General features: G+C 37.9%; 4 protein-coding genes across 5 annotated transcripts; 2 read left to right on the top strand and 2 right to left on the bottom strand.

Moving 5' to 3' along the window:
• Positions 1-31: 31 nt before the first annotated feature.
• Positions 32-1,806, top strand: LOAG_07818 (the record flags this gene model as incomplete). 2 transcript variants are annotated; one of them, XM_020447543.1, is made up of 5 exons in its annotated part: positions 32-88; positions 303-464; positions 637-724; positions 1,236-1,369; positions 1,759-1,806. In XM_020447543.1, the coding sequence occupies 3 exons, from the start codon at positions 344-346 to the stop codon at positions 1,360-1,362; spliced, it is 336 nt and encodes a 111-aa protein (XP_020305692.1). In that variant the 3' UTR covers positions 1,363-1,369; positions 1,759-1,806. The 2 variants fall into 2 exon arrangements, with proteins under 2 accessions (XP_020305692.1, XP_003143399.1); XM_003143351.2 differs by lacking the exons at positions 32-88; positions 1,759-1,806 and having other exon boundaries at positions 344-464; positions 1,236-1,540.
• A 492-nt stretch (positions 1,807-2,298) lies between these two features.
• Positions 2,299-8,674, bottom strand: LOAG_07817 (hypothetical protein; the record flags this gene model as incomplete). Its single annotated transcript, XM_020447542.1, has 21 exons — positions 2,299-2,466; positions 2,930-3,089; positions 3,282-3,400; positions 3,485-3,644; positions 3,807-3,971; positions 4,098-4,267; positions 4,387-4,507; positions 4,578-4,687; positions 4,763-4,826; positions 5,045-5,151; positions 5,536-5,641; positions 5,705-5,834; positions 5,961-6,138; positions 6,233-6,346; positions 6,497-6,610; positions 6,738-6,890; positions 7,073-7,298; positions 7,484-7,591; positions 7,671-7,775; positions 7,909-8,018; positions 8,531-8,674. The coding sequence occupies 21 exons, from the start codon at positions 8,672-8,674 to the stop codon at positions 2,299-2,301; spliced, it is 2,832 nt and encodes a 943-aa protein (XP_020302238.1).
• Positions 8,675-10,606: 1,932 nt separating this feature from the next.
• Positions 10,607-10,783, top strand: LOAG_07816 (hypothetical protein; the record flags this gene model as incomplete). The annotated part of the gene is made up of 1 exon (XM_003143349.2): positions 10,607-10,783. The coding sequence occupies one exon, from the start codon at positions 10,607-10,609 to the stop codon at positions 10,781-10,783; it is 177 nt and encodes a 58-aa protein (XP_003143397.2).
• A 1,509-nt stretch (positions 10,784-12,292) lies between these two features.
• LOAG_07815 (hypothetical protein) lies at positions 12,293-13,562 on the bottom strand (the record flags this gene model as incomplete). Its single annotated transcript, XM_003143348.1, has 3 exons — positions 12,293-12,477; positions 13,153-13,220; positions 13,456-13,562. Coding segments are annotated over 3 exons (360 nt in total), but the record flags the coding sequence as incomplete, so codon positions are not given.
• Positions 13,563-13,971: the final 409 nt, after the last annotated feature.

The raw sequence follows: 13,971 nt of genomic DNA, 5'->3' as shown, positions 1-13,971 counted from the left end.
TATTTCACTGCTTTCTATTTCTTCTTCATCTCTTTAACCACTGTCGGATTGGGGGACGAAATTCCAAATCATCCTCATTTTGCATGCGGTAAGCTTCCTCTCGCATTATGCGAAATTTATCAATTTCCACCTCCTCCTTTGTAACTTCATCCTCACTCACTATAGTAGTCGTAACTTGATGAGCGTCCGACATACCTTTTTTCCTGTTTATTAACCTAAACTCATCATCTTTCAGCTTAGGTGAAGTATTAAATATGTTTTGAGTAGCTAAAAACTTATACATAAATGAGGACTGTGTTCAGTGTTTTTCATATTTTTCATCGTTGGATTGGCGCTAGTATCGATGTGTGTGTCAAGTGTGCAGATGGAATTCGAAATGAGATTCATGAAAGCAATCAATCTGCTCGACGAATATAGCAGGGAGCGACAACGTCGAGACCAGAAAAGCTCACTGAAAGCTGTCGGTAACTTTTACATTCGTCTTTCTTCCAAACGATAAGGAAAGTCAAATCATCCTTTCTCCTAACACTGGTGATGAAAAAAGAAGGGTCTAGAAGAAGGACGTCAAGGCAAAGACTTCCCCAATCGAGGGCTTACCACTTAGGCTTTTTTTATAAAGTGTAAATTGTATTTTAGGAGGTCCAGTAAGATTTATCAACTCAGTCCCTTTGTTGAACCCGGTTGCTTTCGTACCAGCTGTTTCAAATGGTCTCAAAAAAGAACGGTACCTATTTTACGACTGCCTACACTTTTATATACCGCAGTGACAGTCCCACCATGCATTGAAATGTTGGAACTCGGCAAAAAAGCCGCGTATAGTAGCACCCATTTCAGCCAATTCCCGTGAGTATCAACATTTCAGTGCATCCTTTCCCGCAACTCCGTCTTTATGTGTTTACACTGGTCCTCCCAAATTATTTCATCATCTCAGCGGTAATCACCGTGATGCTTACAGATTAGTAAATTAGTCTTCACTACAAGACATAGCCATACCTGACTTTTTGCACAAACAACGAGTGTTTGAAAGAAGATCCCCCCCCCCCCTCCCCCCTAATTCCAAACTACATTTGCGTCTGTTCTTGCAATCCACATTTGTCCCGAAGTTTCCGGTAGTAACATATGGCAAAAAATGCAATAACTCATCATATTTTTAGTGTGTCATACCTGTCACTCGAGAACCATACCTTCATCGTCATACTGTTATAAATTCAATAGTTGTTGGAATGAAGTTTCAGATGCAGGCATGCGTCCTTAGAGGAGTCACAAAAGAACTTCCAAAGAGTGCCTTCCGTCCTAGAAGCAGCGTTATGTCGAACAAGTATGCGACTTTCTAGGAGGAAAAAGGAAACTATGTCAGCATAATTGCGAAGTATGGGAAATGGGATCACTTGAAATATACCGTGAATTTGTATTTCTGTATTCCTTTGTCAACCATAGCTAATTTTATACAGCCGTAATTATCTAGAATTTCTCATGCAGATGGATTATCGATTACTATTTACGATCAATTCCTACATCGTTATATAATCTTCTAAAACCGTTTTTTTTTCTTGCTAAGATTTTCATTTATAATGACTATTCGAAAAAGATCTTTCACTTAGTGGTACCAACTTTTTTGTTTTGTATAAATGTTTTTACTGCCGTAGGAGAATGTCTTGGTCGCTCGCTAACATTTTCACATATTTTTAAAAGAACATTTCGTTCCCCTGCTGCTAATATTACTAATAGGAAGTAAATCAACTCTACAAAGTTTTTCAGGTCATCAACTAGTAATAGCTTATTAGCAAGTCCGACATAACAGCTAAAAACTGTTCGCGAAGCTGTTTCCAGCAGCAACGGTGTTACAGATTCTGCAGGAAAAAGGTTCTCAAGTAAGTTAATGAGTTGTTGATAGTAGTTCCATCAATGCAAGATTCCGCATTATGAAAATGTAACTTGATTTCAATAAATTAAATCAAGCTGCATTTTTATCAAAGTATTCCATCGAAAACATTAATAAGGGTAATACGAGATGATAACCGTGTTTTGGACAACATCACATGCAATTCCCACTCAGATGTTACAGCACAGCTGAGTGTAAGCAGCACAGAGGGAATGGTCGCACAAATTTATCTATAAATAAGAAGAGCAGTTCGAATCTACACTTCTCACACAAGATACCATTTTGAATGATTCCTCGCTACGTTCCCCTCCCTTTTTCAAACGGTAATGGTGAACAGAGAGAAAAAATGTCCTGAACAGAGCTTAAAGCTTTGAGCTTCTCAACCCTGAATATCCTCGTAGATCACGACATCGGGTTTAGCACGAATCTTCACAAAATAAACAAGGCTGCGGTGGTTCAACATTTAATCCGACGACATCGATGTCTTCCATTTTGCAGTTACATAAGCAACCACTTGCCGCGCACTCTACATGACCGTTGAACCAGTGCCACAAATGTGCCATGTGACCTCCGTGACGGCATTTCTAAGAAAAGTTTATAACCCTTTGAAATCTTGAGATCGATAGACATCAGCGGAAAAATAACAATACAATAAGAGCAGCTCTAAACACCATCAATATTTTAATGAGATCATTTGAAAAACATTTTAGTGGTTAAATTCCCCAAACAGACCACGAGTCACTTTTTTGTTCCTTAAGAAATTACAGTACCCATCGATGGCATCATTAATGGGTGCTGTAAGGAACTAAGTCCTTTCAAATTTCTAAACATGGAAGAGCAATTATATGCAAAAGTGAACTAGTTGCTTCCATTTTACAAATAATTTAGAGATACTCATCTCTTTTTCAAAGAGTATCATTATTTTGTAATGCACTGGAGCGAACGATAGGTCAAAACTCATTCCCTAACGGATCTCTTCGTAAATTAATATACCAGGTTACATCGATTTTCAAAGTTCTGATAGAAGGAAATGTGTATAGGGAGTACCTGACACCAAGTGAACCAAGAAGATAAGAGGCCAAGTTCATGACATTCTGTCTGCACATATGAACCCATGTGTCTACGACACAGTATGCATTTAGGAAGTGGCTTCAAACAACGGGGACATGCCATTTCTCGAGCTGGAATTGACGGAGCAGTTGATGGTCTAAAAGTAAACGCCTAGTCATTTCATACTTCATACTTAGAATCACCGGTTTTTTACAGACTCGAAAGATTAAGAAAACACGTTAGACTTTGGCATACATCAACTGAATGCTCCCCTGTAATCAGTGAACTAACTACCATAAATACCAAGTGACCACACACGATAGAAAATTGTCAATCCGCCGTAACTAACGTTGTCGAAATGTTTGATCGGGTTGCAGGTACGAGTACTGCAGAAGATACGGAACTTGCTAAGATATCCGACTTATCTAATGCAATATTCTGGAGACAAAACTGACAACAAATTTCAGCCTGGAAAGCAAGTCATAAGCAGCGAAACAATTATATGTGTAAACACATAACACTTTAGAAGAGCTTCAAGCAAAGGAAACAAGCCTGCACAGTATTCCGATTCATTCTTGATTCTGGTGGGACGGTATCTCGTCTCCATCCAAGTATACAATCAAGACGAGCCCTCTGCACCCACAAATCCCATGTGTTTAGCATGTCCAGATAATCACACACAATGGTACAACTGCGTCTCATATGTTCATCTCTGCAAGCATCCACTTTCAGTTAACTGAGAGAAATAATAAACAATGTAGCAGACAGATATATTAACGAGATCGAGTAAACAATATATATATATGTTAATATTGGGCTTTCAAGGCGCACTTTTGCAGATTTGGCTTGATTAAAGGAACTGAAAGGTACTCACAATTCAGTGAATGTTTCATTATTCTCAACAGCCAGTAACTCGAAATCACTGCTAGCAATCCCTTCGGCCGAATAAGCTACAGGCCAGGATTGTTCTTTCACAAAACAACGGCCCACTACCAATAGAACTGTAGCTGTTTGTATGTCTCCCGTGTAATCCACGTATCTAAATATTAAAACACCCTTCGCATTATTTCAACGTCTTATGCACAAAATATATTTGTGGTCAAAAAGTTCAGTAGAATAATGCATTCGCTGGTTTCCTTCAAGTAAACATGATAATGACACTCACTGAGATAACAAGTCATGAGTAGCCCTTTCATACGAAATACCAATGATGAGCAAGCCAAAAAGTGACCGGTATAAACACGCATCTGTGAATAACTCCCTCATCGACTTCATAAAACATTGGTCGCTAAAGTGAATGGCAGCGAAAGCAATCCTGTCTTCTAACGGAATGTCCTGAAATTTAATCCCATATACATCCATTTTTTAGAAAGGCCAACAATGCTCAATTCATTCACTTTCCTCTTGAAAACGTCTTTAAATTACTTCATGAAGTAATGGGATGTGTAACTTACTTGCTGACAGATAATGCAGTGGAGGTCAGAAGAATTATCACGACGGCTATCTAGAAATGTTAAAATCATATTGAAATACGGATCCTTGATAGTGCTTCTGAGACTTTCGGAAAACGATTCCCTAAAATAATTTCCGAGCAGTGACAGGAATGGAATAAGAATAAACTTAATAAATTGCATGTAAAGGTAACCATTGTTCTCGCAACTCTTGGTAATTCTGCAAAGCTTCTTGAAAAGCTTCCAACTCCAGCAGACCTTCGTCATTTGACTCTCTAGCCTTCTCCAACATCAAATTCAGAGTCTGAAAGAAAATGGAAAGATGGGAAAAAATCATTGCATCATACACTTCTCTAACAGCAGTTCTAAATGAGCTCACTTTTTCCATCCTGGGTGAATTAGCTGTAACGAGCGCTGCAGCTACTGCCCGACTTTGCGTTCTCCTGAACAACAGCAAAGCTTTTAGAAGCATTAAGAAAAAGCACCAAATTTATGCTCTTCAGTACTTTATATGTAAATAACAATGCAGGGATAAAAGTGTTTAGCAAAAAAATGAATAACTGCAAGCGAGACCAAAGCAACGTTACTCATATTACTGCTACTTTTTCTTCTAACGACGATAATAAGAGGGATATCTTGATGAAGTCAGTAAGCAACTCACCTTTCTATTACGTTTTCATCAATAAATGCATCGAGTTGTATGGTGTCTCCAAGAGCAGGCCAACCACATATACGAAGCACCCGATCTCTTTCTTTCCCTCTGTACAACTGTAGCATCAGCAATAGTGATTTTTACATTTACCAAGATAGATGAAAGCGAATTTTTACTGCATTTTTTCCTTAGTTTGCACAATATGAACTAAAAGTTATTGATAGAATAAAAAAGTAATTAAGAAACGCAAAAGCATTAAAGGGACAGTTCGAAAGGCATCACATAGTTCATAAGGTCCAGGTGTACTAGAGCTTAAGCTTTTGCAGAAAAATCCAAGTGCAGGTGATTTACGATCGGGATTTTTATTATTTAGACGAAGGAAAAATTTCAATGCTTCAAATAATTTAAGGAACTTCCTCATTTTGACATGAGTTGAGCAACCGAAAAGAGACCTACAGTAAAACCCACAGCAATTAATTCGAGACGGGTTGAAAACTCACTACGATGTGTCCGAGGAATGAATCAAAAATAAACACTTGTTCCGTAGTAAGTTCATCTTTGTCCGGATCTAAACTGTACTGCATTATATCCATAACACCAGGAAACCTGCAAGTTCAAGACGACAGTAGCAAAAAGAAGAATCTTGAAAGATTATGAACGCTAGCTTACAATGTCCCATAGATACATGGTTTCCAATCCACGATATTAATCATGTGGCGTATCCATTTCCATAGCCATTTCACTTCAGATGTTGAATATGGACAAGAATCGATGATCTCTTTACAAGATCGTGTATATGCTGAAATTGATTTCTAACCATTACTAGGAATACTGTTGCTGGATTTATTAGTCATTTGAAGTACGTCTACAATATGTCGGGAATTACATTTCAACAAAAAAACTGAAGTTCCATCTTTTGAACAACCTTCTAAGGTAGTGCTTGAAGGAGAGCCAAAATTTCTGGCAGCACGACTCTTCATCACAAACGATATATCTGCTGATTCATCAATTACTGGATCTGCATTGCGCACATAAAGCTGACAACCACTTGCATGGGCAACAAAGCCCTGTGATGAATAATCGCCTGTCACAAACTTGTTAACCTGCAAAAAAAAGAAAAAAAAAACAGGAAAAATATTTTTAAAGACAAATCAAGCATAACACCACAATTTCAACGAATACGCTTAGACAACAAACCGTAGCAAGTCTGACTTCAAACGCGCCACGTCCTCCATCTGGTGCCACCACCAATAAACGATCACAATTTTCAGGATGCCAGCTAAATCCAGAAACTCTCGAAATGCCGAAGAACTGGAAAGTTCAAATTCACTACAAGTGGAAACTTCGGCCAAAAAAAAACAATTACCAAAGCAACTAAGACTTCAAGCATGATGGCTTTAGGTGTTTAGGATATGAGTGAAAATAACAAATACAATAGAATAAGACCTATCTTTAGCATACCTTATAACTCAATTCTAAGTAAGGATGTGATAACTTCATAGAGCATATGTCCTCCGAATATCGAGTGCCACGAAATCCACCTTGTACCAAATCAATTGCATCCGACATTGGAAACTAAACAAATCTTGACTCATAGAGGAACACGTCTATCTTTCCAAGGAAAAATATTTATTACTTCTATCCAAAATAACAATGCATGAATAGATAACAGTGATGCATAAGAACAACAACCAGAACATACGTTTGGAATTTCTGTTATGCTATGTTCTTCTAGAATGCTTTCATATGGTGATATCAGTTCTGTGACAACCCTAGAATTTCGGCGGAAGCACGACAAACAAGTTGGGGAATGGGGATTCCACAATATTTTTACAGCACCAGCGTCATTCTTCTTCTAAAATATTTCATATTATCCGTTCATTAAATGGCATTATGCAGCCAAAAGGTCATTCCTTATTTCATTATTAGATCCAATCTGAAGTCTCTAGTTACTGGAAAAATTATAGTGATAAAAGACTAATATAAAAGAAAATAGCTGGCTTATTAGATTCTTTCAAAATAGTAGAAATAACTTACAAAATAGGAAATTTGCTTCCTATACAAGGGAGATTTCAAATGCCTTCGGTCGTATATACAAGCAAAATCTTCAATGATGCAAGCAATGCAAAAATGTACATCACCAGCAGTTACGCTTCGCACTTGATTTGAAACAGGTATGGAATAAATTGGTCGCGCACCTTCTCGTATATCAAAAAATTTCATTGAGCGTGAACATCCCAAACACAGCATACTTGGATCATTCCTATATTTCAAAATATGTAGGCACTCTTTTGAATTTGCAAAACTAGAGTAATCAAAACTAGAGTAATTAAAACGGAAAAACATATGGACGGCTTATAATTTTGGAGACAATCTGAATAACGATTCAGTAAGCTAACGCTTTGAACGACTGCAGTTATAGTCAAAAGAAATAATTTTACTGCTTACCTGAGCCAAGTCAAATCCATCACGCGTTCATTACAGTTAACACAAAAAACATGCAGTTTCGGAATGCTGATGTCGCACACGCAGACAGTATAATCTTGGGAACGTCCACTGAAAAAAGACCTTGAGAAATTTAAAGAATTATTTCTTTTCGCTAGCGGTTACGATGGAATATACACAAAAAACTTGCCCTTCTAAGCATGCAGCCAAGTAAGTATCTGTTATTGGACTGAAGTTTAAGAAGGCAACTGACTTCACCACATCAGACACTAATTCCACAGTATCGTTTAGATTACTGAAACGATCCAATTTATGCACGAACAAGAAACTGGTGCTGTTGAAAGAAAATAACTTGATAATTAAGAAAGTTTAATCACTGTTTCACGACAAAGAATAGTCTCTGAACGGTAATCCAAGTAAAAGCTTACTTAATATCTGGTTCAGCAGCTACCTTAGTTATTACTACTTTGCCATTTGCATAGCCCAATGCTAAGGCCTCATCAGACAAAGGGCTCAGGTCGAAACATTGTAGATGTTCCTGAAAAATACCCAAGTAAGCTCTATTTCATATACAGCGCTTTCGTTCTTCACTAACGAATTAATTTAAAATCATCAAAGATAGTTGGACCTGCATGCCATCTCCCACTGTTAATATTGTTGAAGATTGTTTTCAGCTCCATTCAGTCTGCGTTCAGGTTGATGGCTAAACATCATTACGCTTACACAAAAAATTTTGAAACCGCCTTTCATAAATGTCATCATCTTTCTTGTGATGCTAATATTATTACAGCCTAATTTCAGAACATTGCCCAGCTTACAGCCATGGAGAATACCATTGCTACATGCGAATTTATTTCGAGCAAATGTTCCAGGAACTTCTTTATTTATTTAAAAGTACTTTTCTTGATCTCTTCTGTATGTATATTCCTCTCATGAAGCAAAATGCAGCAGCCAAACCACTATGAACTACAAGTTGTACGACCTTGTTTAAGTTTATTACCACCATGCCCTCTACACCAAACCAGTGTGAAATAAAATGGAACACATTACCAGCTCGTTGGTCTGGTTGAACGGTAAACACTGAAGTAACTTTGGTCGAACCTCACCAACATCTTCATAAAATGCCATCTGTTCTGTAGAAAGAGCAATAAATTGTTGTCGACGACTGCTCAGCCAACGTATGTCTCGGAACATCGATCCTAGAGCCAGAAGATTGATCGGTTAAAGGTACTTTCAAAACATCCTATGATCACACGTCACCGTATCGAACCTAATGCCACCTATCGAATTTAGCATCATACCGCTCTTGAAATCCCTCCGTTTGCAAAATGCAAACCTCATACTACCGTATTGTGTTCAAAAATGCAGTTGAATGAGAAGTGCTGTAGTAGCACAAAACTTGATCTCGTTGTTGATTCTTCCCGGTTTTTTGTCCGAATCCGATGGCTACAGCATTGAAGATGGACTAGGGAGTTCCCTTATTTTTCTTTCCCGTAGCATGAAAGCTTAGGGAACAAAATATCCATTACGTCTTCCCATTATTTGGAAATGGAATTTATTCCCCGAGGAACATTCGTCAAATTTTTGCTAAAAAAGAAGTCCCAGATTACTACTATTGAAGAGACTTCCAAGATGGTAAGTGTAATAGACGAGGAGAAACGACCGGAAATGGAGGTAGGAGTTCAGCAGAAATGAACCGGATATAAATTGTTCGAAGCACAGTTCTACGCAGTGGAAAAGGAGACAGCACTGAATTGTGGATCTCTCCGGAATCATTCTATATGGCAAGCTTGCAGCCTGAAGCAACTTGGCAACTTATGATTTGAATAAGTAAAAAAAATTATGATATATTTTGGAATCCCAGATATCCAGGACACTCGTTCTCAGTTTCAGAGAGAAATACGGATTTTATAATCTTCATTTGAAGATGATAAAATTAAGAAAAAGTTTTTGAAGAATAAAAATTTAGACGTAGGAAAGATGTTACTAACTTGAGCATTATTACAAATGTTCGGAACTATTTCACTCAATAAGAGGCTACAGCAAACTATACTTTTCATTCATTCATAATGTTCTTTCTAAAAAAATATGGATGCTTTATTCAACTGCTGCTTCCTCTTGAAGCGCGGCAATCAAATTTTGAATATCCATTAGACTAATATTTTCCTTGTCATTATTATTCAGTGTTGACTTAAAGCAAACAACCAGTACTAAGCGTCACGCTCTTTAAAAATAGTCAAATGAAATTTTGTACAAAAATATGACCTTATTCGTAACAAAGATGTAACAGCACAGCAAGCAGCCACAAAACTTAAATTCGATTTCCCCGATTTCTCCGCAGCTTTCTAAAATTTCATTCATGGATGTAAATCCCTTCGTGAGACTAGTAGTAGTCTTTTTCCGTACACCCAGCAGTCATCTCTTGAAAATTTACCATCATCCCGAACTAACTGAAAGATTTCGTTTGAACAACTGAACCAAATCGTATGACTACTCTATTTCTACAGTTTAGAGCTGGAAATAAGATGACTGCTTGCATACGGCTTCAAGTGGTACCACATGTCGAAAGTTTATGGCGGGATGAGTATTGTACCATCTGAACAATTGCAGTACATCATCAGAACATGGAGAAGCAAAGCTAGAACGGAAGGTTGTTTGTCATCCTGCTTTGCTATAAAGATTACGCTCTTTTATCAAATTGCACCAATTTCGAACCATGATAGATACACGGCTGACCTTGACCTTTAAACTGAACCAGAATCCATCATATATTGCTTTGCATTGTAAAATGATTGATTAGCACATAGTTTGTTAGACAAGTTATCACAAAAAAAAAGTCACGATGAAAGTTCTAATGGATAATCTGTCTTTAAAACATTGAACTGCTTTGTAAACGAACGGCATGTATTTATCATGTTGGATTTTCTAGTGCAGGAACCTGGCAGGTGCAATTATCCCATTAGGTGGTTCCTAGTTACTTCCGACCCTTGCATATTATATGCACTCTCAAACATTAGGTAACTTTTCCAATTAATAAATCAGTTTCACTTCAAAATAATAACGAAATCAACAAAGTCAGACTACCCATCCTGTAATATCTTACTCAAGTCCATCACTTCCCGCCAAATGAGGGGACATGGTGGAAAAAGCATGCCATATCTAGCCCTGGCTTACTCTGCTCCACCACAACACAAACATTTCATCCCATTACGGTTACAACACGATTTATCGGCGGTGCGCTGGGTTGCTGCACAGGACCACCCACGATGCTGGCCAACGACGCATCGCCGCACCGCTGGTTGACTTCCAATGCTATCCTGTCATCCCTAAAATTAGAATTTAAGTAGTGGTGTTAGCCTTATCGTTTTCATTAACACGTAATCAAAAAAAAATGAGTGACGGAACAAACAAACATTATGCTGAACCATTGCTCTTTTCCTGCCTCCATTCGTATTGCCTTCTATTCCTGTTATTTGGTGGGACCATGTAATCACGAAAATCGGAGTTCTATTCAAGCTAGCTTGTTCCAGTACAAATATGGAATAAATGCTTTCCAGTTGTCATCAATTTGAGCACATTGTGACTGCGTCGGAATATGCGCCTTCCGAAATTTTTTTTGCAGATTCTCGTCAACGGTAATTAGGAACACAAGGTTAAGCTGATGGAACACACAGGTTCATATCTTGTTAAACTAAGTGGAGTGATTCCTTTATTGTTCCGTCATCTGAGACGCAAGATGTATAACAGTTCTATAGATAACAATATCCTCAACCAGATTTGGTCGTTGCAGTCTAGCAAATCTTTTGCGATACGACTAGGCTCATCTCAACCCTTTGTAGATACTCCAGGACCTGTGTAACTTGGGTCAATATGCATCAACTAATGTTTTTCGACTCCAGACCTCGATTCGCATTTCTGAATCTTTACATTTTGATACACAATATCAGACATCAGTCACAACTTATATGCGGCATGTTAAAGAGTGGAGCGGAATGTTTGGTATATGTTGTGCCCAGACTCCTCCACGGAAGCATTTATGTTGATCTGATTAGTCATTTAGGTCTGGACTCATTCCTACCAAATGTGGCTGATCATCTTGTTCATACATCATTGTCGCTAACGAACATGAAATGGTGCACTTTTCTTAAAATATATATGAATTGATTACTGGTGCGCTTTTCTTCATATATGTCCCTCTCATCCATTGAAATCTGTTTCCGTTATCGGATCATAGGTCGGAGCACGACAAAACATAAAGCAAACAAGGTTACTACTAGATTGTGGCCGCAAAGACGAGGCAGTCCATGAAATCATCAGCAGCAGATCAGCCAGTAAATGAATGTAAATAGACAGCTCAACAGCCGATATAAGTTTTTTTTTGAAGTCGGCTTACACCAGAAATATGTGTTGCTTTGGGTGAACAATTACATCGTTAAGAAATACGTTGCACTGAACGGTTTCCGTGATATATTTTCATTGCAAGACTTAATAAATTAATACATCCTCAAAGCGAAAATTTCAATGAGTTAGTTATTTCAGGAGGCTCAATATTACACTTTACAACAGTTACGAGAACACGTCTATACAATGAACTCTTCCAAGAAATCATATTAGATTAGATGCTTTTCCTCTCATTTCACCGCCGATCGGAATCGTGAATTCTTGTCCAAACTTTTTATATCAGACTAATATACCATAACTGCACCGGTATATAGCAAGAACTGTCACATGTCGGTTCCAAGTAAAGACTGTTTCATCGTCTAGGATTACTACGCTTAACGAGTCTTACTGAGGATGAGTTATGATACACCTTTAGATTGCAGTTGCTCTTTGTATTATTTTTCGTGAAATAATATGTACTTTGGCACTTGCTTGATGACCCATACCAACATTTCCAGCTTTAAGAACCAACGATTTCGTCTTTGGGAAATGAAAACATTTATCGTCGTTAAGTTTTTGCAACTCAGCAAGTAATTGCTGTGTTCCAGCTACATCTCCTGGAGATATTCTCAAGTTCATAGTGATTTAATAGTGCGTGCCCAGTAAGCACTCACTGAATCTCTAGAAAAGTATTGCAATGATGATGTTATGAGAAATATGCGGAAATAACGAAAATGAGGATTGAAGTCGAAAGATATCGACTCCCAAGCGATGAGTATAATCTCGAGCATATTTCCCTTCCAACTGGTTTTCACGGCCAGATTTCTGCAACTTATTGGAGTATCCCAGTCAAATCATCAAGCTTATGGGCCTCAAGTAGGTGAACTTCACCCAATGTTCCAGCTCGTCAGCACTACCAGACCACAAAAACTATATCGTCAGCACTACCAGACCACAAAAACTACTATTCTTGTTCTCAAATTTGTTGAGTTTAATTCAGCATTTAGACAGATATAACCTAACCAACTCATAAGGCAACTTATGAGAAATAAGGCAATGAAATCGTTCATAAGGATCAATGATGCGAATGGAGAACGGGACAATAAAGTGAGCAAACTGATCCATTAACCGAATGCTTTGAATGTAGCTCACATCCTCATGAATCCTTCTGTGATATCTTTCAGTTTTGCGTTTGTTTCAAGTCCATTTCATGGTACTACCGCTTCTCATTCCAAACCAGTGATAATAACTGCGGAAATATGTACGATCAGTTCAGGATGCACCCCATATACCACCAGAGAATCCAGCACCCCACAGTCTTCGTTTTCCAGTTGTTTTTGGCTTCCCATTATTGAATGGCCTGCAATGGAACCTATCATTTTTAAAACAAAGCACTTCAGGATATAAGCCCACAGTGTCATAAAATAATTTATGGCAACTGATTTTTACCGTCAAATAAAAGGCTAGAAAATGAACAATTTCATAGTCTAGCTCTCGATACCACTTTCACTGTAAGCAAATCGATGTTACTAGTGTTTCTCTGAACTATACGTCGTTCTGGAGAAACAAAGTATTGCGAATAGTCAATTTTAGACCTATCGCTAATAGGTGCTGCTATGACATTGCTACAGTACTTTATTTTTACAGGATCCGAAATGAATCCTTCAGCTTCGGTTTTGTGCAGAATGGATAAACGCAATACCTTGCAGAAGGCACATGAACTTCATTTTAAAATACTCGAAATTTCGGTGAAAATCAGGAAACGAACATTTCTAAACAAATGATGGGCACAGTGGGCACGTTAACATTGCGAAGAAACTAGTTGCAGTAAAAATAAACCTTTTGTATGCGATGGTAACTATACAAAAGAAAAATTAGTCGTTATGTCTGATTTTGACATCTGATTGCAAACAAGTAGCTAGTGGTGAGAATGCTGGTGATTAGGAAAGTGATAGTTATGGAAGAAGAGCAGAAAATTATGAAACGACCCAATGATTGACATTATTTGACTCCGGGTTTAATGTTACAAAAGCATTAGCGAAGAAAAAAGCAAATGAAATAAGCCCACTTCACCTCCAGGATGTCTTTTTGTTGATGCACGTGCCAATGTA

The sequence above is a fragment of the Loa loa genome (genome assembly GCF_000183805.2).
Source record: "Loa loa unplaced genomic scaffold supercont3.157, whole genome shotgun sequence".
Classification (NCBI taxonomy): Eukaryota; Metazoa; Nematoda; class Chromadorea; order Rhabditida; family Onchocercidae; genus Loa; species Loa loa.
This window is presented reverse-complemented; position numbering and strand designations above follow the sequence as displayed.